Source organism: Rhineura floridana, chromosome 12 (genome assembly GCF_030035675.1).
Source record: "Rhineura floridana isolate rRhiFlo1 chromosome 12, rRhiFlo1.hap2, whole genome shotgun sequence".
Lineage (NCBI taxonomy): Eukaryota > Metazoa > Chordata > Lepidosauria > Squamata > Rhineuridae > Rhineura > Rhineura floridana.
Window position 1 is genome coordinate 22,052,046 of NC_084491.1, and position 27,613 is coordinate 22,079,658.

General features: G+C 42.6%; 1 protein-coding gene across 1 annotated transcript in view; it reads right to left on the minus strand.

Annotated features, from left to right (window-relative positions):
• KCNU1 (potassium calcium-activated channel subfamily U member 1) overlaps positions 1–27,613 on the minus strand; it is a 115,928-nt gene that overhangs the window by 76,484 nt on the left and 11,831 nt on the right. Inside the window, exons 7-17 of the mRNA XM_061593375.1 lie at positions 27,214–27,289; positions 24,983–25,153; positions 20,253–20,344; positions 16,880–16,987; positions 12,605–12,710; positions 10,138–10,220; positions 9,153–9,222; positions 8,604–8,756; positions 6,362–6,367; positions 5,025–5,137; positions 3,578–3,646 (exon numbers count right to left, since the gene is read on the minus strand). Of these exons, the coding sequence (XP_061449359.1) occupies positions 3,578–3,646; positions 5,025–5,137; positions 6,362–6,367; positions 8,604–8,756; positions 9,153–9,222; positions 10,138–10,220; positions 12,605–12,710; positions 16,880–16,987; positions 20,253–20,344; positions 24,983–25,153; positions 27,214–27,289 (1,047 nt within the window). The remainder of the gene's footprint in view (positions 1–3,577; positions 3,647–5,024; positions 5,138–6,361; positions 6,368–8,603; positions 8,757–9,152; positions 9,223–10,137; positions 10,221–12,604; positions 12,711–16,879; positions 16,988–20,252; positions 20,345–24,982; positions 25,154–27,213; positions 27,290–27,613) is intronic.

A 27,613-nucleotide genomic window follows, 5' to 3' on the forward strand; every position in this document is an offset into this window, starting at 1 on the left:
AGCCTTGGTCACCCTGATGGATGACCTTTATCAGGAGAAGGACAGGGAGAGTGTGAACCTCTTGTTCTTACTTGACCTCTCAGTGACCTTTGATACCACTGGCTATGGTATCCTTCTCAGCCAACTTGGTGAGAGGGGTATTGGAAGCACTGTTTTTCAGTGGTTCCAATTCTACCTCCAGGATTGTTTTCAGAGAATACCAATGGGTGACTGTCCTTTGGAACCCTTTGGGCTATGGGGAAATTGGGCTATGGGGTGCCACAGGGTATCATCTTGTCCCCCATGCTGTTTAACATCTATATGAAGTGCTTGGGAGTGGTTATCAGAAGATATGGGGTGAGGTGTCAGCAGCACATTGATGATACCCAGCTCTATTTGTATCTAACATCTGAATCAAGAGAGGCAGTGCAAGCCCTGGACCAATGTCTGGACTTGGTGGTGGGCTGGATGAGGGCCAATAAACTGAGTCTGAATCCTAGCAACACAGAGGTGATAGGGGTTGATAGTTCACGAGTTCAGATAATTGGTCAATTTCCTGCTTTGGATGGGGTTGTGCTCCCTCTGAAAGAGCAGGTTTGTAGTCTGGGGGTGCTCCAGGATCCATCTTTGTCACTAGAGGTCCAGGTGACCTCAGTAGCTAAGAGTGCCTTTTATATGCTTCAGCTGGTAAGACAGTTGTGGACATTTCTGGACTGCGACAGCCTGAGCAGTATTATCCATGCACTGGTAACTTCCAGGCAGAGTTTGGAAAATTTACTTTTTTAAACTACAACTCCCATCAGCCCCAGCCAGCATGGCCATTGGATTGGGAGATGGGAGTTGTAGTTCAAAAAATTAACTTTTCCAAGCTCTGCTTCCAGGTTGGATTACTGTAATACACTCTATGGGGGCTGCCCTTGAGGTTGGTCCGGAAGCTGCAGCTGGTGCAAAAGTGGCAGTGTGACTGCTCACTGGGGCAGAGTATCGCCAACATGTCACCCTGCTTCTGAAAGAATTGCACTGGCTGCTCATTTGCTACCAGGTCAAGTTCAAGGTTCTGGTTGTGCCCTATGCAGCTTGGGACCAGGATACCTAAAATATCATCTTACCCCATTGTCAGGGATTCCCTCACTCACAGGAAGTGAGACTACTTTTTGTGAAATACTCTTCCTTATCTTTTTTCCTGCCACCAATTCACATAGAATACTTCTTTAAACCCTCCTAGTAGTGTGTATGGAAGGCTTTAGGTGTGAGATGACAACACCACTGAGAGACAGTATAAATCTTGAACTATGTTGTAAGTTTATTAAATGGTTATTAATTACAAAAGAGAATAGGGTTGCTTATTTTGGGACTTTACAAGTGCTTACGGACAGGTTTTTAAGTATCTAGATCAGAGCTTGGAAAAGTTACTTTTTTGAACTACAACTCCCATCAGCCCCAGCCAGCATGGCGCTGGCTGGGGCTGATGGGAGTTGTAGTTCAAAAAAGTAACTTTTCCAAGCTCTGATCTAGAGACCCTGTTGCTGACATCAGCCTCCAAATGGCTCTCCCCACAAGCCAATACCCCTACACCTCCACCTCAGTCAATTACTTCCACAACCCAGTCCATCTACTAGGGCCATTCTGCCTTTGAGCTCCCAAAGCTACTCTGGTTGCACTCCTGGCTGTGGGACAGTTCAGCCAGTGTTATACCCCCACTTGTGTCACTTCCCTCTGGCAAGACCTTTCTCCAGGGCAGCCCCTCAGACTCACTCAGTCACTGGCTCCCTTCTGATCTTCACCAGACCATGATTAGTGACAATCTGAGAAATTACACATAGGCCTCATTCCTTCCCTCAGCTATTCTCACCAACCAACTTCAGCATCAACTCTCACCACCTCCAACTCTGTCAGTTAATTCCTTACTGCCTGGAACCTCCAGCCAATCAGAATTTACCTGATCAGGCCCCATCTACTAGAATCTTAAAGCGATCATGTCTCTCTCCTCTCACAACTGTCACCAGGCAACCACTGCCAAGCAGGCTTGCAACAATGTATCAAAACAAGGCCTCATGGCAGTCACAGAGGTCATACAATATTTTTCAAACCACAAACACATGCATAGCATTTCTCCACACCTTTATATACCAAGTTCATCACTGCACTCTGCAGGTGAGAGCCTCCTGCAGATACCATCTTATCAGGAGGTCCATTCCACACAATGTAGGAAGTGGACCTTTAGTGTAGTGGCACCTTCTCTTTCGAATTCCCTCCCCTTAAATATTAGGCAGGCACCATCTCTGTTATCTTTTCGGCACCGACTGAAGACCTTCCTGTTTCAAAAGCCTTTTGAGTACAGACTGTATCTCAGTCTGTGTCTGGGCTGGAACTATTTTAGATCTTTTTAAAGATTTTTTTTAAAAAAATATGTTTTTAAAGATTTTTAATGTGTTTTTAAAGACGTTTTGTTTTAATATGTTTTATTTTTGTTTTTAAGAGGTTTTAGTGTGTTTTTAGTCTTTTTGTTTGCCACCCTGGGCTCCTTCTAGGAGGAAGTGTGGGATATAAATAAATAAAGGAGCTTGCCCCATCTGCAATGCAGAGGTGAGAGATCACCGCAGAATGAAAGTGTCCTTGTTTTTCATATAGAAGGACCTGGTCTCAGTCTCTGGCATCTTCAATCAAAGGATACTGGGTACCAGGGCTGGAAAAGACCATTGGGAGCTGCTGCCCATCCGAGAAGACAATAATTGGATTGGTGGATGATTGGTCTGATTCAGTAAAAGGCAGCTTGATATATGATTATGATAGAACAATGCAAGATAAAGGTGCCATGTGCATGCCCCATAACAGGAAAGTAAACCCTCATATGTTGCACCCCAACCTGCATAGTGCTTGAGAGGAGCAGAAGCAGGTCCCATGCAAAAGCATATCTATGATCATTTAGTGATACAGTTATTATTGATAGTCAGTCCAGCTCAGATCCTAGGCAGGTTATTCTGGCCACAGGTACATTTCAACCAAAGGATTTTAGGATTTCTTAGGCTGCATTCAAACATTGGGTTTATTGTATTAGTTTTACTGATCATAATGGTAGTTCTGTCCCAATTTTCATCATTCCTTTCATACTGCAGCACCTGTTACCTTATGGAGCTGTGGCTTTTTGACCACTATACCACCATGTCATGCTAAATTTCATTTACACAAGTGGGTGTGTTGACACACAACAGTTAATACCATTGGACATGTTACTACCCCCCTACCCTTTCTACACATGTCCAGTCCTGTTCCTCCATGATTCCCCCATGAAAATGGCAGGAAGGAACCATATGCTGGTATACCACACCAAATTTTGTCACTTTATTCCTGTGATTTTCTGGGTTAATGGGTTACAAACAAAAAAATTGGCTGGAAGCAATTAACATGGAAATTAGTGCTAAACTTCCACTTGATTCCATTCGTTTCCCAGAAGCAGCTTTTATATTGTACAAAAGATCAAATAAAATATGGAAATTATCAGGTAAGGAAGTGTTGGGGGAACTGAATAAACTGCTGTCTGAATGCAGCTTTAGATAACCCTGTTAAAATGGAAGTGCTGAGCAATATGGTAGGTCACCTGTTTCCCTGAACTCCAGATCGAAACTCAATAGCAAGCAGTATGAGATCCAGCTTCACAAAGCACAACCTAAAGAAGATATTAGCTCACATTAAAAACAAAGGAACAAGCAAATGAAGAAAAAAAAAGGAGGGGAGTTATTGCACCAACTTTCGTTAAAAACTTAAACTGTTCTTAAGTCTGCTGGAGGCATTTGCCCAACTGATGAAACACACTGGGTGAGACCTGTCCCTATATCCTCATTCAGGTAAATGCTTTTGCGTGATTGGAAAGTGATGTCAGTTTTATAATGACTAGAACCAACACTGCACACTCCAGCTAGCCTTACCTTGTGGCTCCTTGCTTACAGCACAAACACCTGAATGGAAGAATCTATATGCCCTACGGCTTCTTCCATGAGATGTGAAACCTCAATCATGCAAGATTCCAGATGATGTGGAAGCCTTTGCACATACACCTATATGCACAAAGGCTCCTCCCATGCAAACTTTATGCCCTATATGTGGACACTGGAAGGTGGGGCTAGTCATAGAATCACAGAGTAATAGAGTTGGAAGGGACCTATAAGGCTATCGAGTCCAACCCCGTTCAGTACAGTAATCTAACTTAAAGCATACTCAACAGGTGCCTGTCCAGCTGCCTCTTGAATGCCTCCAGTGTTGGAGAGCCTAGCACCTTCCTAGATAATTGGTTCCATTGTTGTACCACTCTAACACGAAGTTTTTCCTGATGTTCAACTGAAATCTGGCTTCCTGTAACTTGAACCCATTAGTTTGTGTCCTGCACTCTGGGATGATTGAGAAGAGATCCCGACCCTCTTCTGTGAGACAACCTTTTAAGTACTTGAACAGTGCCATCATATCTCCCCTCAGTCTTCTCTAGGCTAAACATGCCCAGTTCTTTCAGTCTCTCCTCATAGGGCTTGGTTTCCAGTCCCCTGATCATCTTGTTGCCCTGTCAGACCCTGTCACAGTGTGCAATATCAGGTTGGCAGAATGGACCTGCTCATGCATTAACAGAACATGAGAATTAGAGAAATTCATGGAGGATACAGGCTATCAGTGGCTATGATGGTTGTGTATAGCCTCTACTATCAGGCAATAGTGTCTGCAGAAAAATGGGGGGGGGCAAGGTCTATGAATTGTTACCACAGGTCATGGCAACCCACTCCACCCACCATTACATTTAGAATTCCAGGGGGACAAGTGTCCCCTAACCCCCTCCCATTGGACACATCAGATGTAGCATGCCTATGAATACCAGTTGCTGTGAAACATGAGCAGGGAGAAGCTATTCCCTTTATGTCCTGCCTGTGGGTTTCCTATAAGTATCTAGTTAGTCGTTGTGGGAACAGAATGCTGGATGAGATATGCCTTTGGTCTGATCCAGCAGACATATTATAAGCTTATAAGTAAACTAAGGGGTGAGGGGAAAATCCAGTACCTACCGGGAAGCTTCTCTGAAAGACATGTCCATAAAATCATTAGAAAGAAGCTGAGTCATCACTTTATAATCCTGGCCTTCTATTTCATGCTGGTGCCTAATCCGAATGTTCAGTTTCTGTAACAAATATAATTATGAGTTGAGTTCTCTTTGGAGGCTTAAGGCTGTAGCTTGTTTGTTGGTTTAACCCTTACCTTATATTTCAGTGTCAGTTTTATAATGCCAGTTTATTGTTTTATAAAACTGCTTTTAAAATTGCTTTAAAATGAAATAAACAAATAAATGAACATAAAATGGGGCAGGGGGAAGGGCCAGAATTTACCCTGAGCAGAGCTTGGAAGATTACTTTTAAAAAGTAATAAGTTACAGTTACATGGCCCCAAAAAGTAGTAATTTCAGTTACAATTACAATTGCTCTGAAAGTAACTGATTACTTTACTTTTCCTTCAAAGTAATCACTACAATTACATCTCAGTTACTTTTAAAAAAACCGCCTACAAGGTGCTGGCCTTGGCTGCTGCACATCTAAGTAGCCTAAAACAACATTAAAAATAAACACACACATACAGAGGTAGTAGAATAATTATTTTTATTCATAACATAGCAATGGTGGTCTCTCCACTGGTAAGGGTGGTAGCGAGGGAGGCTGAGGCCACTACTCAGATCTTTGCATGTCAAACCAAGTGCAAACTCCCCCCCACTCAGACAGACAGCATAATCTCTCTCACTTAACCACCTCCCGGACCCTGCCCTGCCACCGACTAAGGAACACTCACTCAAATGATGCAAAAAGGTTAAAATACTGCAAATGCAGCACAGTAGCCAGAAAGGGTGGCGGAGGCCACTTTGTGTGCCAAGGGCAAACACAGTATACACACACACACACACACACATTGTCATCTTTCACCTTCACAGTTCTTCATCTCCATTCTGCTGCTGCCTCCTTCTCCTCCTTTATCCATGTTCTTGACCTCCAGATCCTTTTCCCCTCCACTCCATTCTTCACCACCACTATCCATTTTTTAAAATAATTGTTTTCTCCACTCCACCCTATCTCACTCTCCGCCTCCTCCCTCGTCGCCTCCTGTCCATCCACAGAGCATGAGGAAAGAGCGACACTACACAGAAGCCCAGTTTGAGGCACATGATTTTCATCCACAAATCAGAAGAGCAGAAGACTTCCCCTGCTCCCCCCCCAAGTAATGCCCAAAAGTAATTCTGGAAACGTTACAATTACTCCACAAAAGTAATAAAATTACTCCTAGTTCTATTACAATCAAAATGTAAAGGAATTACCCACTTGTTACTCAAAAAAGTAATGAATTACAAGTAATTTGTTACTTGTAACTAGTTACTTCCAAGCTCTGACCCTGAGTAGGGCTTAGGGTTGGGTGAGAAATTTGATTCAGTTTGCATTTCAAGCTAAATTTATCAAATTCGTACTTTCCAAAACAATATGAGAACCAAGACATAGCCATTTTTCAAAAATCACACTTACATGCATTTTGCAATGCTGTTTGCCAAGCAAACAATATTTACAAAAATGCGTATGTTGGGGGAAAGTGTGCATAAAAATGAATATATAAGTGAAATAGCATACAAAAATCATTATATTATGAGAAATTGCTTGCAAAAATATGTACATTAGTCAAAACTGCCTACAAAATGTGTTTATTAAAGGAAATGTGGTAGAGAATTTTCATGCGGATTTTTTTAAAAAAAATTACAAATTCTGCAGAAATGCAGCAAACTAAATTTAAGATTGGAAAAAAATGAGAAACTGAGAGAACAGAAATTGATGGATCTTTCCATCCTTAGTAGGACTAATGTTGGACATGACCCAATATGGCTGACAGTTTCATTCTTTCACAATGAGCTGCAAGGAACTATAATTAAGCATGCATATTACCTGCTAAGACTTAGAGCAACATTTTTCCACTTACTGTGGGATGACTTGGTATTGCCACAGGCACCAACTTGCTTACCACTCTTCCCAAAGAACATACTCTACCATGATAAAATGGTCTTACAAATCCACCCAAAGACCAATTGGTAATGAATAAAAGGTTCCACAATGTGTGTGGAGTATAGATGGAGGAGAAATTCAATGCAGTTGGAAACAATATGAGATCCGAAACATAGGTATCCTAAAAAATTTGCACTTATCTGATTTTGCGATGCAGTTCTCCAACCAAGCAATGTTTAAAAAAATGCATGCATTCGGGCAAAGCATGCAAAAATGATTATAGTGGTGAAAATAACATAAGAATGCATTGTATCATGATACACTTGCACTAAAATACTGCAGAATTTTCATGAGGATGTTTTTAATTTTAAAAAATCCATACATTGCTGCAGAAATGTGGAGAACTGAATTTAACATTAGAAGAATGAGAAACTGTGAGAACTGAAAGTGACAGAACCGAAACTGACAGAACAGAAAGTGATCATTCCATCCCTAGTGTGGAGCCTACATGTGTAAAAAAATACTCCCTGGTTTTGCTCAACCTATATTGTTCATTTCCACTTGGAATGATTTTATGTGTTTTGAACTGTAATTACTTTATCTGCTTTTTAAAAAAATGTTATGTTCGATTGTTGTAATCTGCCCTGGGAGCTTAGGGTGAAGGGCGGGTAAGAAGTCTTTTCAACAAACAAACTTGTCCCTCTAACTCATGGAGGATGACAATGGTAAGTGATCACATAGCAAGTACACTTGTTCTCACTCCCCCTCTTGCATGTTGATTTAGCCAAAAAGGAAAATGTTTGAATAGGGCTATCATTGAACTGGAATCCAGAAGCTGAAGTATTCAGGACAGAGTAAATCAGAATAATGATAGAGGAGCAAAACTGTGGAAATTATTTCATCTCTGTTAACACAGAAAGCTAGCCAATAGATTCATTTGACATTCATTAGATGAGGGCAGGGAACCTATGGCACTCCGTATGTTCTTGGACTCCAACTCCCAACAGCCCCAGACAGCATGGCTAGTGACTAGATATCATGTTAGTTGCAGCTGGGGATGGACTGAGCAGCAAATTCCATACAATGTTGGTCTTCCTTGTATTCAAACATAGGTCTGTCCCATCCAGTTCCATTCCATTGGATGCTGATCCATTGTATGTTGTCTTTTTTTAGTGTGCACACCTTTTACATAAAATACACACTTTTCAATGCATTCACTAGTAAAATGTGCACGTTATAGGCAACTTTTATGTAAAATATGTATTTTTGTGTACACTTTATATACACCAAAAATGTACTGCAAGATCCAGATAAATGCATAGTCTGACTGGGGTCTGGGAGTTCTATTCTGATGCACAAGCAAGTTTAGGAGTGTTAAATTTGGACAGTCCACTGCAAAAAGTGGACTAAGGAAATCCTTTCCACATCCCTAGCTATAAGTCCAGCAATGTCAAGAGGGCTACAGGTTCTCCATCCTTGGCCTAGGGAGATGCTTGGTCCTCTCTCTCTGTTATTTCTTTAACTGTAAACAGGTGAAACAGCTGTATTAAAAAAACTGTAGTAAGGAAGGCTCTGGTTAAAGCAACAGCCCATAAATTAAAAGGAATAAGGAATTACCTGAGAATCTTCCCTAATAAACAGACTGGTCAACAGTGTGGTCAAGCCTGGCACCAAACAACTTTGTGCTATTAACCCAAGTTTGAGTTCAGCAAAACAGATGATACTGTCCCCTCTCCTCCAGTCCCAGTTGGGGAGCTTGGGCAGGTAGACCTGTTTTAGGAGAAAATTTGAGAAAATACAAAAGGACAATAAATTTCAGAATAGTAAGTTTCCCATTAAAACAAACAAACATGTGCTGCCAGTAAGAAAGACTTGACCACTCCTGAAGGTTGCCAAGAAGGGAATATGGCCCTTGGGGTGAAAAAGTTTCCCTACTACTCATCCTTAAGCACATAGTTTCATACTTGTCTGCAGTACTGTGTTGGTGTCTGTGGCACCAAGGTGCCACAAGACACTTTGGGAGACCCCCACTTTAACTTGGGGTACCTCACCTTAGAGAATCTAAGAATCTCTGTGAGGCATCCCACTTTGGCTTGGATTTGTGTGAAGCTGCTATGATAGATAGATAGATTGGATAGATTAGATAGGTAGATTAGATATTCCAACCTTGTTAGAAGACTGGATGATCTGTATTATGACTCTGGTAGTTGGGAAGTGGTTCTTGATGGACAGTACCCTGCGTGAAAAATAAAGCTGTTGATCAGTGTGCATTGTGTGGTCAGAGAATTACAATATACTAACAAAAACACCTACCCAAAGCAACCTATTAATATGTTTGCACTCAGTGAAACTGAAATTAGCCACCTTCCTTTTTCCTCCCAGAAAATAACTGTATTTCCAAAGCCATGCATTTTTTCTCCTAGCATCAGAAGATGCTCCAAAAGAAACTAATCATATTTGCAAAAAACATTTCACCTTTCATGGTTATGAAATCCATGTTGATGGCAATTACTGTTCAGGAGAGCGCCACTCCCACTCTGCAGCAGGGGGTGAAGTTACCACATGACCCTTTGGTGGGTCTGCGGAATCACAAGAGCATGAGTTTCCCATTGGGAAGGGGTATCTGGACCGATATTTAAGCAGGCGCTATCCCCAACACCTCCTCCTCCTCCTTTGCAGCACCTGCCCTCCTTCGTTTAAAGTTTGTGCTTTTGCTACTCTCCTTTTGGGGACAAGAGTAGGATTTTTAGGGGAGAGCCTTGATGGGCCCTTGGGGCTCCTTTTTTTAAAACCAACTCCACACTGTTGGGTTATTCTGATCATTAATCTGAATTTTGCTATGCATTTTTGCATGTTATTTTCATTAATATATTCATGTTGATGGACACTTTCCCCTAATATATGCATTTTGTAAACATTATTTGATTGGAGAACTGCATTGCAAAATTTGGGTACGTGTAAATTTTGAAGGGTGCGTATGTTTCAGTTCTCACATTGTTTCAGAAAGTGTGGATCAGATTTGGCCTTAAATACAAACTGAATTGAATTTCTCCCTAACATTAGCCAGAACGGAACAATTCTATTTCCTGGCTCGGTGTCAAGTGCCGTTTTTGAGTGAAACAGGGGAACCATTTTTCAAATCCTGTTTTACCTCATGATGTTAGATGTATCCTCAATGTAAGGCTGGGCAGAACAGGTGTCAGCTAAGATGAGACATGCTTCAGCATTCTCCATCTGTTTCCCAATGAGAGAAAAGTGAGAAGAGGGACTTGAAGTAAGCTGGCAGTTCAACATTGTGCATCTTTACTCAGAAATAAGTCTAATTGTGTTCAGATGGGCTTACTCCCCAAAGAAGTCTAAACAGAATTGCAGCCTCACTGTTTCAAGAGTGTCACTATTAATAAAAATCTGGCTGTAATTTGAGAAGCATCCAGTCCCCTTTAAACTGAGGTTATGAACACTCTAGTTGCCAGATCAAAGTGTTTCCATTAGCCACATCTGGAGGGAGAACGGGCTGATCCATCAGTTGTAAAATCTCTGTGAAGCTGATTTATTTAAAAGCAAACACTCTAGCTGCTCCAACTAGGTTTTACAGTAAAAAGGGGTGGGGTTTGACTAGCATTGTGTGCCCCCGTTTTCAGAAGAGATGGGTGATGATGTACTGGAACTGGCAGAACAGTGAGTGTGTTTCTACCCTGAGCCTGACTGCCAATAGAAGTTGCACACTGCTCCTGTTGCTACCCACTCATCATTGCTAGTTCCCCTTATCTCCCCTAAGTAGAGATGAGGAAAAAATGCACCCCCCCATTTGATACCCGGCTGACAAGCAGCAGCAAACTGGAGAAGGATATAATGGTGATTTTCTTTTTTTCTTTTCAGGGCAGGACAAAATTATTGAAAATATTTGTGGGTGGTGAAGCTTGATAGTAGTAGTTACTTTTATTTATTACATTTATACCCCACCTTTCTTTCCATGTTAGAAACCCAAGGCAGCTTACGTATGGTTCCCAGGCGGTCTCCCATCCAGGCATGGACCAGACCTGACCCTGCTTAGCTTCAGCAGGGAGCTGGACTTATGTGCCTTCAGTTGTCCTCTTCTTCTTTTTTTAAAAAAACCATTTGTTTTAAGCTCCGCCATGGCAGTGGAGTTCCTCTCACTAGCCACAGCCTGACAGCCTCCTTCCCCTGAATGCCATGGATTGTACCAGGGATCTCTGGTGGTAAAATGGTGGCCACTAGACCCTACGTCAGTTCTCATGATCCAAAGTCAGCCCACTTGTGCAATAAAGAAAAGAAATGTTTATATGAGCAAAATTGTAACCTTGGGAAAATATGTGTTGTGGGCAACTGGGCATGTTTCCTTACAGAATAGAGCAGGGATGGAGAACTTGAAGCATTTCAGATGTTGCTGGACTCCAACTCCCATCACCATTGGCTTTTGACCATGCTGGCTGGAGCTGATGGGAAATGGAGTCCAACAACATCTGGAGGGCCAAAAGTTCTACAGACCCGGAACAAAGAAAGCTGCCTAATACCAGATCAAACCATTGGCCCACCTAGCTCAGCATTGTCTGCACTGACCAGCAGCAGCTCTCTAGAATTGCAGACAGTGGTATTTCCCAGTCTTACTGGAAGATGCTGGAGACTGAACCTGAGATGTTCTGAATGCAAAGCTTGTGTTCTATCACTGAGTTATAGCTATTCCATTCCTTTAAAAAGAAGGCAAACCATCACCACTATATAGTTATAAGAAGAACTGTATACTTTTTTTAAAAAAAATTAACACCTTATAGGCAAAACAGTTGCTTTAGTAAAGGCTGTGGGCACACGAGTCACCGACAGCAAAGTGTTTCCACTAGCCACACCTGGAGAGGCAATGGGTTGGTCTGCCAATCAGTTGCAAAATCTGACTGAAGCTGAATTAACACACACTTGAGCTGATCCAACAATGTTTTGTAGTAAAAAGGGGCAGAGTTTGACTGGTGTCATGGGCCTCTGTTTTCAGAAAAGAGAGGTGGAGATGCGCTGGAACCGGCACAATAGCGAGTGAGTCTCTACCTTTAGTTTCAGTTTCTATTTTGGTTGTTAACAGTTGTTAGTTCTGCCTGGGCAGCAATCTGGAAAAGCTCAGCTGTGGTTCTGATAAAGTTTCAACCCCTAGTTACTGGTTGTTTGTGTAATTACTACTCAAACTTTCATATAGAATTCTTGGAGGATGCTCTGATCATTCTGAATTCCTTTTCATCTCTGTTCCAGACTCACAGGAGCTGGGTCTCATCTCAAAATGGAGTGTGCCTTTCAAGTGGAGGACATTTCCTTCCGTCTCAAACTTTGTCGGCATCACTACGAATGACAGGAGGGAAGCTCAGAGGCATAGCACATGCTTTGCATCCAGAAGGTCCATATTCAATCCTTAGTATCTTCAAGGTAGGGCTGGGAATGCCAGGGAGCCACTGCCTGGCAATATAGGCAACCCTGAACCAAATGGGCCAATTGTCTGACTTGATATAAGGCAGCTATTAATATTTCTGTCATTCCTTTGGTTCCACAAAAGAGAATTCACAGCTAAGGCACTGTTCCATGGAAGCCTGTTTTTGAAGATGAAAAGGTAGTCTTACCTGAACTCTCAGCAGATCTTGAGTCTTCATCACAGTACCTTGGAAGAAACTGGTATGGGCAGCATAACATCTGAATATAGTTTCCAGTTCCAGACACGGGGGATTTCTAAGTAGAGGAGAAATGTTTGCACAGGAGAATGAAGGTGTCCATTAGTTCTTCATGTGCTTTTATTTTGTTTGTTTGTTTTAAAAATGGTTGTCAAAATGGCCTTTTGAGTACCACTCTAAAATCTACAGTAATGTTAATGGAAGAAAGTGTGTCTGTGTTTGTGTGTGTGTATGTGTGTGTGTGCAGAGGCATCACTAGGCGGGTGCGGGAGGTGCGGACCACACCCGGGTGATACCATGAGAGGGGTGACACCCAGAGCCACTGCAGGGGCTCCCATCAGGCTGGCGCAGAACCCAGGAGTGCGTGAAACCCGCACAAAGGTGCCCGGAGCCCAGACCGGAGACGAAGCGAGGGACGTGTGAAGGGGAATCAGTCCCAGGAGGAGGAGATCTGTTGGGAGGAGGCTCCGCCCCTGGCAGACAGCTGCCCGCCAGCTCCCTCAGCGCCCCGACGTGGTGGGCCAAAGGCAGGCTCTGGGCAAGTGGGTGGGCGAGCCCCTCCCCGCGGTGGGCTGGGGCTGGGCAGGGCTCGGGGGCACATCCTTGCCAGACTGCCGCCAGCTCAGAGCCGCCGATCGGGGCATCCCGGCAGCCAGTTGGTGCGGCCATCAGGCCCCGCACTGGATGACACCAACCCTAGTGACGCCACTGTGTGTGTGGGAGATTGTTTTAAAGAATTACACCCCTAATGGTGATACTTAAGATCTCAATGCAACCAAAATGATCAAGGACAACTCCCCTGTGAGGAAAGGTTACAATATTTAGGGCTTTTTAGTTTGGGGAAAAACGGTGAGGAAGGAGAGACATGACAGGGGCACATGAAATTATGCTGGGTTTGGAGAAAGTGAATAGAGATATTTTTCTTCCTCTGTCAAAATACTAGAACTTGGGCCTCTCCAATGAAGCTGAACATAAGAAGGTTTGGGAAAGACAAAAACAAGGTCTTCCTGAAATGGTGCATAGATATGGAATTCACTATTAGATATAGAGACTGCTGCTAATTGGACAGCTTCAAAGGGGGATTACTGGGAAAGGATAGTGTCCACTGGAATACAGCTGAATCATGCTTCAAACCAGTAGTGGCCAGTCCAGTAAATGGGGTGCTACCCTACCAGTCTTAGGCTGTCAGAGGCAGTATGCTTCTTAATACCAGTTGCTGGAAACCATAGGAGAGGAGAGTGCTCTTGTGCTCACCTCCTGCTTGCGCACTTCATAGGTAGCTGGTTGCCCACTGTGAAAATAGGATGCTGGACTAGATGGGACATTGGCGTGATCCAGCTGGCTCTTCTTAAGTTCTTACTTACAACCAGTCCAGGAAGTGGCATTGCCTGTCAGCTTCCTCCTTAGTCTCAGTGTTGCCCTTGCACAACTCAGCAGTGAGGAGGAATGGGGACAAAACTGAAGTCAGTTGTTTCTGCCTAGCTGTGGCTCCACCTACTGTTGGGGCTCCTTGCCTTCCCCCTACCAGGCCCAATGGGTACCAGCCACCATTGAATTTCAATCCAACTTAGAGGAAGTTGAATTAAAGTGTGAGCCAAGTGGTTCTGGCAGCAGCTTTTCTTGTGTATCACTTGCTTTTGCTTTGCTCTTGCAATAGATGCACATGGAAGGGTGAAGAATAGAAGGCAGAGTGAACAGCAGCCTCCAGCCCACCTCTTGCCCCTTTTCATGCAAAGAAAGAGAGAGACAGCAGAGCTCAAGGATGGAGGGGTTCAATGCATCAGCAGTCTAATCTCCAGCTTTTCCATCTGGGTTGCAGGAGGCACCCCAAATGCCATGGTGCAGAGAGCCAGTCTCTCTCTGCTTGCTTCCAGTTCGCAGCAATTCTGTGGACACACTCAAACTACAAGCACAACTTCTGCTAGCTGCCAGGAGTGGGGGGGAGGCTCTCCTGCAGAGTTTAAATGACAAAAGGGGTCTTCCTGGCCCATTCTCTGTTGCCGGGCAACTGATAGAGCCCATTATCTTACCTGGCCACTCTATTTGATTAACAAAGGAGATTCATCCGGCTAGCAGAGCCAGCCCCCAGGGCATAGGATTCCAAATCAGAGGCTGGAAAGGGGACCCACAGAAATCATCCATTCCAATCCCCATGCCATAACAATATCATAAAGTATGTTTTTAAGATGTTTTAGAGTATTTCTAGTGTTTTCTTTGCAGCCCTGGGCTCCTTCTGTGAAGAAGAGGGAGATATAAATTTAATAAATAAATAAAATAAAATCTTCCTTTTGCCCATCCTGAACAGTCCAACCCTATCATTCCTTTTCAGCAAGCAAGGGCCTGTTGCTAATACTGTGTTCATCAGGGCAAGAGACTTTCACCTGCATTTCTTAAGAGCTTCCAACCTCACCCCTTTTGTCATGCACCAAGACAAAAATCAGGAAAAATAAATCTCTCTCAGCCTAGGCTTTTTTCCTTGTGGCATGGCAACTAATTAGCTCAAGATATCTCCAGAACTCTACACCTATGTCTTTTGTTATGAAATGTCACTTGTGTGGCAGTTCAGATGATTCATGCATCTGTAGGAATGGTTTTGGCTGTTTCTTTTCTGAGTGTTCAAGAAAGGTGTGACTGAGAGATGGGCTTCCCCCCATTAGTTTGAAGGTGAGAGCTGGTCACTCTTGCTTAGTGCCTCACTTTGCTTTGCTTTCCTCTGGACATAACACCAGTGCCACGAGCCCTTAAACAGGCTTCTCAATAGAGAGACTGGGGTGACCCCCAATCCCATGCATGTTTATGCAAGAAGCAAATCCAACTGACTTCAGTTGAAGTGGTAGGGGGCTGCTGACAGGGGATCCTCATGTCCAGTCCTTGCTGGTCCCATCCCAGCTAAATGTAAACACAGCTGAGGAGGAAATAGTCAGGTGTGGTGCCAAGATGGCACTGTGGGCATCAGACCCATCTCTGCCAGTATATAAACAGAGAAATAAACAGCAGCAGCAGCCTTTTTACTGGGATTCTCGACAGCATAGTGAGGAATGCATCTGGGAGCCTTTGTCACCATGTGGGAAGAAAGCAAAATGGCAAGTGGGGGAGGATTCAGGATAACGTGAGGACTCAAGTAATACAAGAACTTCACATCTCTGGAAAGGGAGGAAGACAGAGAGAAGGAAAGCCGAGAATGCATAAAATATAATTAGACGGAGAGGCTAGACAATGCTGTTTGAAGGTGGGGCACCTGATCAAGAGGAAAGTCCTGGGCCTCCTGAAGAAAGGAATAAAGGACTCATCAGCTCTCCTCTAAAACACAGAGTGGACTTGGGGCTCTGAAGGAACCTAAGCTTTGGCAATATACTGCCCACCTCTTAAAGGAAAGAAGTTGTAACAAGTGGCTACTGTTATTTGTTTATTTGGTGCAGTGCTATCACTCAAGATGGTGTACCTAATTCTTCCTCCTCCAGTTTATCCTCACAATTGTTAGGAGTAAAGAATCAACACATGTTACAAGCAACCTGAACTAGTGGGTATGGGGGGGTGATACACAGAAAGGCAATCTATCCTTCCATCTGCTAATTCTTCCTCTAAAGTGTTTGTTGTTTTTGTAGGTGTTTGCTCCTCCCCTCCTCCCTTCTCTTCCTGTCTTTGTTCTCAATTAGTTAGTAATGGCTCCATGAGTGGAAGCCACATGGCTGCTTCAGCATGTATGATTTTTCCTCTTTGTAGTAATAAACCGTAACTTTATTATATATATATGCTTTGTGGCTAGGTAGGATTGGAATAGGGTTGCCAGGTTCATGTCCTGAGACTGATCCTGTATCTTTAGGAGAAGAGAAAGTCAGCCAAGTGGATGTGTTTTTGCAACACTGTAATGGGAAAAACCACAAGGTGGAATTCTCCCTTCCCCCTGCACAACTTTTAAAGACACAGAAGACCTCTTGGAGGCTGGGTTATCCATGGACGTCAATGGGTTGCATCCAATGTAGTGCTATGTAACTCATTGCATCAGTGCAAGGATTTAAGTTTGTGCAACAGATCCCCCCCCCAATGTGTGTCCCACGCTGTTCCCAGATCTGCTCTGGAGGGTTGGGGGAAAACCCCAAACAGATTTAGGGGGTGCACAGTGGAAGAAAAGGGGGGAAATTCCATTGCACAATCATAAATCTTGATGGAACTAGTTTGCTGGTCACCACCCAATGTGATATTTCACAGAGTAGATGTAATACTTACTCTCCCAGGAAGATGATCTCAGTAACCTCTCCTGTAGTTTGGGATAGGAAATCCCTTAGGAAAGCAGTTACACTATTCAGAGTGATATCACCACAGACCACAATATATCTACAGGAAAAATAAATGTCCACAGTTCATTTTCTTGTCTGAAAAAAAAGTAGCATGATACTCCAAATTATGAAACTGGTGGCCATTGTAACAGCCAGTGTTTCAGTCCAAATCCATATTGTAATCAGCTTTGAAGTTTTTGTCAATGAAGCTGTTTATAACTTTTGTTAAATAATACATACAATAAATATTGTAACCTGGGATGTGTGCATCACAAATAGATCTGGCTGAATTCAATGAGGCTTACTCCCAACTAGGGACCAAAGGATCTGCCATTTTTGGTTCTCTCAGTTTCTCATTTTTCCAATCTTAAATTCAGTTCTCCACATTTCTGCAACAATCTGTGATTTTTTAAAAAATTCTCATGAAAATTCTACAGCATTTTAGCACACATTCCTCCTAATAAACACAGTTTTGTATGCAGCATTGATTAATGTAAACATTTTGCAAGCAATTTCTTACAATGCATTTTGTGAATTATTTCCTGTTATATTCATGTTTATGCATACTTTCACCTAACATATGCATTTTTGTAAACATTGGTTGGAGAACTTCATTGCAAAATTTGGATAAAGTTATTTTATTAACACATAGGCATGCATGTGCAGATTGGTAAAGAACTGCATAAAAAGAATCAGGATGCAAACATATGTGTGATGACATTATGACTGCTTTTTATTTATATAATAGGATATATATGAAGCTGTGTCTAATGATATTGTTATGAGCATGGGAGTTGGGATGGATGATTCCTGTGGGTCCCCTTTCCAGCCTCTGATTTGGAATCCCATGCCTTGAGGCTGGTTCTGCTGGCCAGATGAATTTCCTTTGTTAACCAAATAGATTGGCCAGGTAGGATTATGGGTCTATCAGTTGCTCAGCAACGGTGAATGGGCCAGGAAGACGCTTTTGTCATTGAAACTCTTCAGGAGAGCTGCCCCCCCTCCTAGAGCCCAGAAGAGTTTTGTAGTTTTAGTTGTGTCTAGAAAAAGGCTGGTAACTGCAGGCAGGCAGGCAGAGAGACTGGCTGTCTGTACCATGGCGTTTGGGGTGCCTCCTGTAGCATTGATGGGAAAGCTGGATATTGGACTGCTGATGCCTTGAACCCCCTCCATCTTAAGCTCAGGTTGGAATGTGTGTAAATAAACAAACCATATTTCATAAAGACACTGCAGTCTCCGCTGACCTTCTTTCCAAAGGAAACCAAACCCTGGAGGAGTGCAGGGACCCCGGAAATCTCACCGCTCGGAGATTTGGGATATCAATGCATCGTATGTTTACAGAGTAATCCTATAGTTTCAGGAAAGGCTAGAGTAAACAATACCTTTTTTCCTAGTTGTGTCCTTTAGATTGTAAGCCTGCAAGAAGGGAGTTTCTTGTTTGTTTGTTTTTACTAATATTGTGTAAGCCTCTCTAGGAATCTTTTCAGCTAAAGAGTGGGGTAAAAATGGCTTTAAATAAATTAATAAAATAAATAAATATAGTCCCTGGAAAGGTGCTCTGATGGCCAAAATGTAGAGCAGATCTGACCTTTTGCCCTGCAGAGAGGGAGGTTCATCCTTGCAAGCTTCTCCATTGAGGGCATGAAAACCATGTTCTGTCCATAGTAGCAACAAAAAGGGGTCATTCTGGAGTGTTCCAGCGTGGACTGGGAGAGACTTTAAATGCATTCCATCCAAAGCCCTCCCATTCTTCTGGTATGCATGCAGCGGTGTGTGTGTGTGTAAATACATCAGTCCTGGAATTGGCAGACTGATTTTCTTTCCCATTAGAAGCAATGGGGGGACATTCCCAAAAAAGAAAATGTAGAAATCCCTTGAGGACTATGCTTCCTGCTCAGCAATGTATGGTTTCTCTTCCCAGTATCATTTTGTTTATACCTCTCTCTTTTGCATCCCTTTGCCATATTTATTTATTCAGCAAATATTTATATATGACTTAATCAAAAATATCTTGATAAACAATTTACAAAACATGTGGTTTAGACATACTAGGATAGGGCTCTGGGAGGACAAAAGAACACTTAGGCAGCTTTCACACTGCATTTATTCCATTATTCTGACTATTTCGTGCCTGGTAATTTGAGCAGTATCTTTGACCTTTCACATGACATACAAGCTAGTTCCAGAATTCTAATGGACATTTAGTGCTAATTTCGTGATAAATAATACGAGAAATCATCTGGGAAGTCTAGGAACCTGGAAGATGGCAGGAGCTTTGCACTAGCTGTAGCTGCTCATGTGACAGGCATCCCAGCATGCAATGCATTCCTGCCTTTCAGGCACGTGCTAATTTTTTTGGCCTGATGAAAATTGTACCTGTATTCCGGCATAGGCGAGGGTAGCAGCATCCCCTTCCTCGTTTTCCCACACAGACCCCTGTGCCCAGACAATAACTCAAGCAGGGAATTATGGGGGAACTACAGTGCACTTATATATAACAGGTAAGGGATGAAAATAAGGTGCACTTCACTGCAGCAGTGTGAAAGACAGTTGCGTGAAATGCATATCCACCGAAAAAGCCACGGTTCCTTAATGCAGCAGGTACTGCAGTGTGAAAGGAATTTTAGAAATTAGGACAGAGAAGCACTACCATTTTAATCCGTTAAACTAAAGCAATAAATTCCATGTCTGAATGCAGCCTTATGGAGGAACCTACAGTTCTATAAGTAAAAGATGGATAGGCTGAAGGAAGGGAAGGGTGAAAATATAATGTGGACCAAATCTTTTTGGAATGCAAATTTTCCTGTTGTACTATTACATTTCAGGATAATAAAGCTGTGATTTATGAATAAATAAATGAATGCTGTTTTATAGCAGGCACTCCTGCCATATCATAAATTGCTCTTAAAATGCTGGAGGTAGCCTAGGGTAAAGAGTGATGTTTCAGAGGGTAAAAGTGTGGGAAGACATATGGGAAGAATGGAGACTACATCCACTGCTAATTTGTTTTAAACTGTTTTAATAGTGTATTTTATATTGTTGTGAACCACCCTTGGACTTACTGGTGATGATGATGCTAATTTATTTATTATTTTATATATTTATTAAGTTTATATCCCACCCTTCCTCCCAGAAAAGCCCAGGGCTCAAATGATGATGATGATGATCTCCAACCTTGGAGAAAATAGACATGATTCCTTATTGAACAACTGGCAAAAGAAGTGAATCAGTATAATCGAGTGATACCAATTGCAATAATTTTTCACATTCAAGGGTGTTTTTTTTAAAGAAATTGAAATAAAAATGAACTTGAAATCACTCACTTTCTGCCTTTCACAGATGCGTAGGAACCCTTGTAGATTTTTGTGCTTCCAACAATGTCTACCATTTCAGGCACCAAATTGGCAAAGAGAATCTAGAATAGCAGCAATATATAATCTCGATTATTTTCCTGAAATCGAATGTGCTCTTAGCAACCCAGACTGAATTTCAGAAAACACTTTGCCTGCCATCATGTTTTGTGCACCGTTCAATGCATGGCACAATCACCAAAGTGAACTTTCGCACAAATATGTGCCAAAATTTGTGCTCCTTTTATCAGCAAACCAAATGGAAAATTAAAAGATCATCTCTTTGCACATGAAGGGGAGGGAGTGTGTCAGCTTTATCCTCATACTAGCTCATTCGTGTAATGACAAATCATAGCTTGTTGTCATATCTCTGGGGTAGTCAATGTGCTATCTTCCAGATGTTGTTGTACTCCATTTCCCATCACCCCTGATCATTAGCCATTCTTGCTGGGCTGATGAGAGTTGAAGCCCAACAGTGTCTGAAAGGCACCACATTGGATACCCCTGTTATATCTGAACTGGACAGCTGTCAAATTATGGTTGCTACTATGTGCCAATGTGGATCACTAAATTTAACATATTTACCCCTGTGCTAAAAGACCTACATTGGCTCCCAGTTTACTTCCAAGTACATTCCAAGGAGCTGATTTTGTTCTTTAAAGTCATAAATGGTTTGCGACCAAGGTATCTGTCTGCCCGACTTCCCCTCATTAGTCATGCCCATCACACAAGTGCCTACAATATCTGAAGCCTGAATTCTTGCAACAGAGCCTTCTCTGTCGTGGCCCCTAGACTATGGATTGCCCTCCCCTGTGAGGTAAGATCAGCCCCTCTCTTCCCATTTTTAGGCAGCTGCTGAAGGCCCATCTTCTTATTCAACCATTTGATTAAATTTTTACCCCTTTTTAAGAATTTTAAGAATTTGTTCATGTATGATTCTTTGTATGTTTTTGTATTTTAAAAAGTATATATGGTTTTATGTATGTTTAAATCCATGTAACCTACCTTTAAATCTATGTAACCTACTCTGGGTGAGACGCGGACAACAACAAAAATGATGATTATCATCATCATCTCTCACTACAGTATAACTCCTGAATTGATCAATTTGCAATGATTGCCATTCATTCCCATGGGGTGTAATAAAGATATTCACTAATAGACAAAAAAACACTGCTGTTTAAGAACGTACCTATAGCCCACAGATATTTCTATCAAACTTTAAAGAGCAGGGAAATTGGGCAGCTATAGTGAATGCACCAGGGGAGCAGGAGACCTGACCTCCTCTCAGAGATATTGGACTGCCCTACAAATTTGTCAAAATGCAAACACCATTTGGGTTGGTCTTTCACAGTCCAATCCACTTGCTGTGTAGCTTGGAAGAATTTGGTAACATGTGCCTTTGAGCATATGGTGAGGTAAGAAACTGTGCAAGTTTGCTGATAATGGATTGATCATTTGCATGCTTATTGAGTTCAGTGGGATTTACTCCCCTGCAATTATGCTTAGGATAGGTGAATCTGAGCACAGGGGATGGGGATGGAAGCAGGCAGGAGGGGGAGGCCAGGTTTGATCATTTGCATGTTTATTGAGTTCAATGGGATTTACTCCCCTGCAATCATGCTTAGGATAGGTGAAACTGACCGGGGGGAAGAGGGAGGGAGGGCTAGAGTGGGCAGGGGAGAAGAAAGTAGAGGGGAGGGGAGGAGGAAGGGAGAGAAGAGGGGAAGGCGGGGGAAGGTGGGGGAAGGCAGGTCTGATCATTGGCATGCTTATTGAGTTCAATGAGATTTACTCCTATGCAATCATGGTTAGGATAGGTAAAACTGACCATGGGGGAGAAGAAGGGGGAGCAGGAATAGGCAGGAGCAGATTGGAGGGGGACAAAGGAAGAGGGAGGGGAGGGGAGGGCAGGTTTGATCATTTGCATGCTTATAGAGTTCAATGAGATTTACTCCCATGCAATCATGCTTAAGATAGGTAAAACTGACCATGGAGAGGAGGAAGGGGAAGGGGAAGGAGGGGATTGGAAGGGGATGAGGAGGGAGGGGCAAAGGGAGGGGGAGGGAAAGAGCAAGAGGGAGGGGATAGGAAGGAGAAGGGAGGGTGGGTTTGATCATTTACATACTTTTTGGGTTCAATGGGGTTTATTTCTGTGCAATCATGTTTGAAAATGGAAATGGACTGCCTTCAAGTTAATCCTGACTTATGGCGACCCTATTAATAGGGTTTTCAGGGTAAAAGGTATTCAGAGGTGGTTTTACCATTGCCTTCCTCTGAAGCTGAGAGGCAGTGACTGGCCCAAAGTCACCCAGTGAGCTTCATGGCTGTGTGGGGATTTGAACCCTGGTCTCCCAGGTTGTAGTCCAACACTGACCCGGGGGAGGGGCAGGGAGGGAGGAGGAGGGGGAGGGGAGGAGAATGGATGGGTGGGCACTGGGCAAAGGGGAAGCCCTTTCCTTTCCAAAAGGAAAACATTGTGAACAATATCGTTGCTTTTCAAGTTTCCCCCCACCTTTTTCCTCTACAGCAGGCACATGTAGCCTCCCACCCAAATGTAAACCAAAGCTGTCCCTGGCCACATCCACACCAGGCCTTTATTTTGCTTTGGACAATGATGACATCTCTCAAAGAATCCTGGGAAGTGTAGTTAATGAAAGGTGCTGAGAGTTGCTAGGAGACACCCTGTTCCCCTCACAGACCTTAGAGTGGCTGACTGCTAAACCAGTCTGGCCACTGGAGCTCTGTCAGTGGAATAGGAGTCTCCTCTCAGCACCCTTCACAAACTACACTTCCCAGGATTCTTTGGGCGAATCCATTACTGTCTCACATGAAATCAAAGTCTGGTGTAGGTGTGGCCCCCTGATTAGGCAAGCCCAGCAGCTGTGAGTCTGGCTTTTAGAACACTGACAGTTGGTTCTTACTGAGCATGCCTGACACTATCATTGAGTTCCATGTAAAATTTCTTAAATTAATTAAAAATCAGCCAGGCATTTTTAAAACTTTTAAACTGCAGAAGATGAAGGTCGGAGCATGGGGCAAGGTCAGTAATAGGATTATAGGTACTCTGAACATGGCTGATTTTTAATGAATTTCAACAGATTATGAGAACTCTGACAGAAAAAAGTCCAAAAGGGCTCTGGGGTTTTTTCCTCTCTCTTTAGACTTTGAACTCTCTATTCTCTCTGACTGTTTTGTATATCACCATGAAAATTTAGAGGATTGTTAAGCAAGCGTTTCTGAGTTCAGGACTATACTTTTGTAAGGTTTTGTTTTCAAATAAGATTACGGAAAGCATCAGAATGGCATGGGGGTATTTTCAATTTAACATTGCAGAATGTGAAAATTCATGCTGGCTATAGTATACAGCCACTCTTGTGGCTGTATAACACGACATTGTTGCAGCAGAGCAAAACCAACACCAGCCCTAGGAGTGGGTATGCTAAAGGTAAAGGTGTCCCTGCACTTATAGTGCGAGTCATTTCCGACTCTTAGGGTGACATCTTGAGACGTTTACTAGGCAGACCATATATATGGGGTGGGTTTGCCAGTTCCTTCCCCGGTCTTTCTTTACCCCCCAGCGTATGCCAGGTACTCATTTTACCGACCACGGACAGATGGAAGGCTGAGTGGACCGTGACCCCTTTTACCGGAGATTCAACTTCCTCCTTCCATTGGAATCGAGCTCCGGCCATGAGCAGAGCTTCGGCTGCATTACCGCTGCTTACCACTCTGCACCACGGAGGATCTTGTGGGTATGCTATCCCACACTAATATATAGTCAGTGGAGAGGACAGACAATGGCTCCATGGGCTGGACTCCCCACAGTATGCAATCCCTCCCTTTCGAATGCCCAACCTGACATAATTAGGCACATACTAATGTATTATACTGTAGGTTTCTGTTTTAACTTTTTTAAAAAATAAAATAAAACAGTCCTATTTGTTTCTCTGTTCAGGTGCCATATGGTTGAAAGGCAGGATGGAAATTCTTAAATAAACAAATAGGAAATCAAAGAATATTTCCAAAAGGAAAACTGAATGTTAACAAGGAGGCAATTCCTCACCACACATGTAAATGTTTGGGGAAGGGCTATAGCTCAGTGGTAGACAACACACCTTGCACGCAGAAGGCCCCAGGTTCAATCCACAGCATCTTCAAAGAAGACATTTGCCTGAAACCCTGGAGAACCACTGCTGGAGCAATGATCTGACTCAGTATAAGGTAGTTTCCTATGTTTGTCTTTGGTGTCCAGAAGTACATGTAAGACGTGAATGGTCTGAATAGCTAAAACTCATTTTTGAAGGTTTTGCTTTTCCACGCTCATATAACTGACAGACTGTACTGAAATTTCTCAGAAAAGAATTTTCTTACCACAGTTTTGGGAAAGGGGGGGACTTGCTCAAGCTCCTCTTGAACTCTTGGAGAATTTCAGTCCACCCCTAGAGAATATTCAGCAATGTGGCTTCCTCAATGTTGCCACCTGCCAGTTTAGCAAATGGGTTACTATAGAGGTCCATGCATTTTGGAACTGCGACTTAAAAGGTGCTTATGAGGAAAGACTGCTCCGATATACACCAGACATTTATTAAACTAAATAGGACTAAGGATGTCAGACACAGGATTCTAGAGAAGGTAAAGCCAATATATAAAGTAGATTAGCAAGTGTTATCTATTAATCCAAATCCTAATATAGTTCTTACCAAACCACCAACGATGAAAAAAAGGATGAACACACGCCCTAAGGTGGTTTTGACCACCACATCTCCATACCCAACTGTAGACATGGTTACCATGATCAAGTATAAGCATTCAAAGTAAGTCAGGTTTTGGGAATTTCTGTGCTGTACCCAGGGATCACCAGAGTTTTCCATCTGCACAAGAAAGAGAGAGAGAGAGAGAGAGAGAGAGAGAGAGAGAGAGAGAGAGAAGGGTGGGATACAATATATTAAATCAGCATACTTGAAGCAATAGTAGGTGACATCACATATATTGAGCATTTTACATGGAAGCCAGAGCACCAAAGATGGCAGTGCATCCAATTTGAGCTCATGGACAGGTGATGGAGTGCAAAGCTCCAGCCATACGCTTGTCCCTGTAAAGCCTTCCACCTTTCAAGAAAGGGGTTGAGCCTAAGAGGGGGATCTGGCTGCAAAAGGCATCAATCTGCTCCAGTCTGCCAGGCCTTGAAGACCTGGCTCTTCAGGCAGGCTTTTGGGGTGGGTTAGCTTTTATTATTATTGTTGAGATTTTTAATTTTTTAATGTCTTTGTATGTTTTTATTTTGTACATCGCCCAGAGTGGCTGGACAGCCAGCCAGATGGGCGACTAATAAAAATAAATAAATAGATGTTGTTGGATCAAGTTGCTCACTTGATTCAGAGCTGTCCAGAGCTCTGTGTTAAGACCTGGCAGGATAGTCATAGAGACGATACCTCTCCCTACATAAAATCAATAAAAATAGATTAACGAATAATGTTAAGGGTTGGAGAGGCCAACATTCTGTGAAAAGTATTCCTCTCCTTGAATTTTGAAAAAATGTGGCATATATCCAAGGTCCAGGTGTAAATTAAAATTAGACTCATTTGGAATGTTGTTATTCAAATGATTAAAAAACAACACAGCATTTTTATGAATTCTTTATTAATGGTGAAAGTTACCAAATATAGACTTGCATTCAACTAAGTCCTGTTCAGAGTAGACACACTGAAATTAAAAAAACCTAAATAGTCATGCCTGTTAACTTCAATGGATCTACTCTGAATAGGACTTGCACTGAAGACCACCCATTGGATATATTATTAGAAAGGATAAGATTAGCCCTGAATACAGATGAAATGGACAAGCTGACAATATTGATTAATAAGAAAAGTGCGAAAGAACCCCTTGCCCAGTGTTGAAATGTCTATTGCAAATGTCTATCTGTTATGCCACCAAAATCATACAGCAATATTTTTCTGTTTAGTGATTATATATTTTTCTTTGGTATTTGTATTATATATGGGACGTTTGCTCATATGTATATGTTAGGGGTAGTATTAGTTACACAGTTCATGTGCATAAGAACTGTTCATTGTGCACATTCACCATGACGCATGGAGAATGTATACATAATCTGTCCATTATGAGAAAGTTGTACACATTTTCTCTTTAACTTACATACTCTGGAACAGGCCTTGGAAAATACACAACTCTCAACTGCATTTGTACATTCTCTGGACAATGTACACATTTTCCAAGAAATATTTGGCATTCATAACTCCAGGAAATGTCTTTTATAAAATTTCTACATCTATTTCAGAGGTGGGCAACCCACTGTTCACAGGCCACATGCATCCCACTGTCTAATATTATATGACTTGTGGTACCCTGATCCCACCAACCAGCTGAGCAGTGATGAAAAGAGAGTGTTGCTGCAGTCTCCTTTCCACCATTTCTCTTCTGTTAGCTGAGTGGCATCATGGGAAGTTTAACACTTCCCGGCCCCAACATGCTGTGGGTAAAATGGGATGTTACTGGAAATAAACTCCACCCATCATTCACAGTGGGACACTCTCTCTCTCTCTCTCTCTCTCTCTCTCTCTCTCTCTCTCTCTCTCTCTCTCACTCACTCACTCACTCACTCACTCACACACACACACACACACTCACACACACACTCACACACTCACACTCCATACACATGCTCTCTGTGTGAATGGATGAATGGTGGGTTGAGAAAGAATTTGGGGTGGTTATCTTACCACCCACCCCTCACTCACCTCCCCCAAATACAGAGTGAATGTAAGGACATGGTATGTGATTTGGATGAATGATGGTGTGTGTAGGTGTGAATGAATTCACAAAGACCTCTTAATCCCAAATCCATCCATCTGTCAAAATGGCCCATGGGGGGGGAAGAGCCACCCCTGACTTAAGGCATCACTGTACATACCCAATGAAGAAATCCTGCAGCGGTGAGCCAGGTACTGATAAATACAGCTAGGAGTTTGGAGAGCTTGATTGCAGTACTGGACAGAAGGAAAGACATAGCATGAATAATAAAATAGTGCCCAGTGCCAAAGTAATATCCAACTATTCCTCCCAACAGCTCTCAGATAGTTAGGATCCCAGTTGGGCACTGTATTGCTATCATTAGAAGCCTAACTGGAGACAGACATGGATTCATTCACGAATTATATTTTCCATTCTGATTTTGGTGCATGTGGCTCCCACAAAGTGGCCAGCAACCAATATTCATAAAATATTTGTACATCATCCCAAAATTTTCTTTATCCTAATTCCCCCCATATGTTACAGTTGCAGGTTTGCTGCTGCTGTATCCAAAATAATAC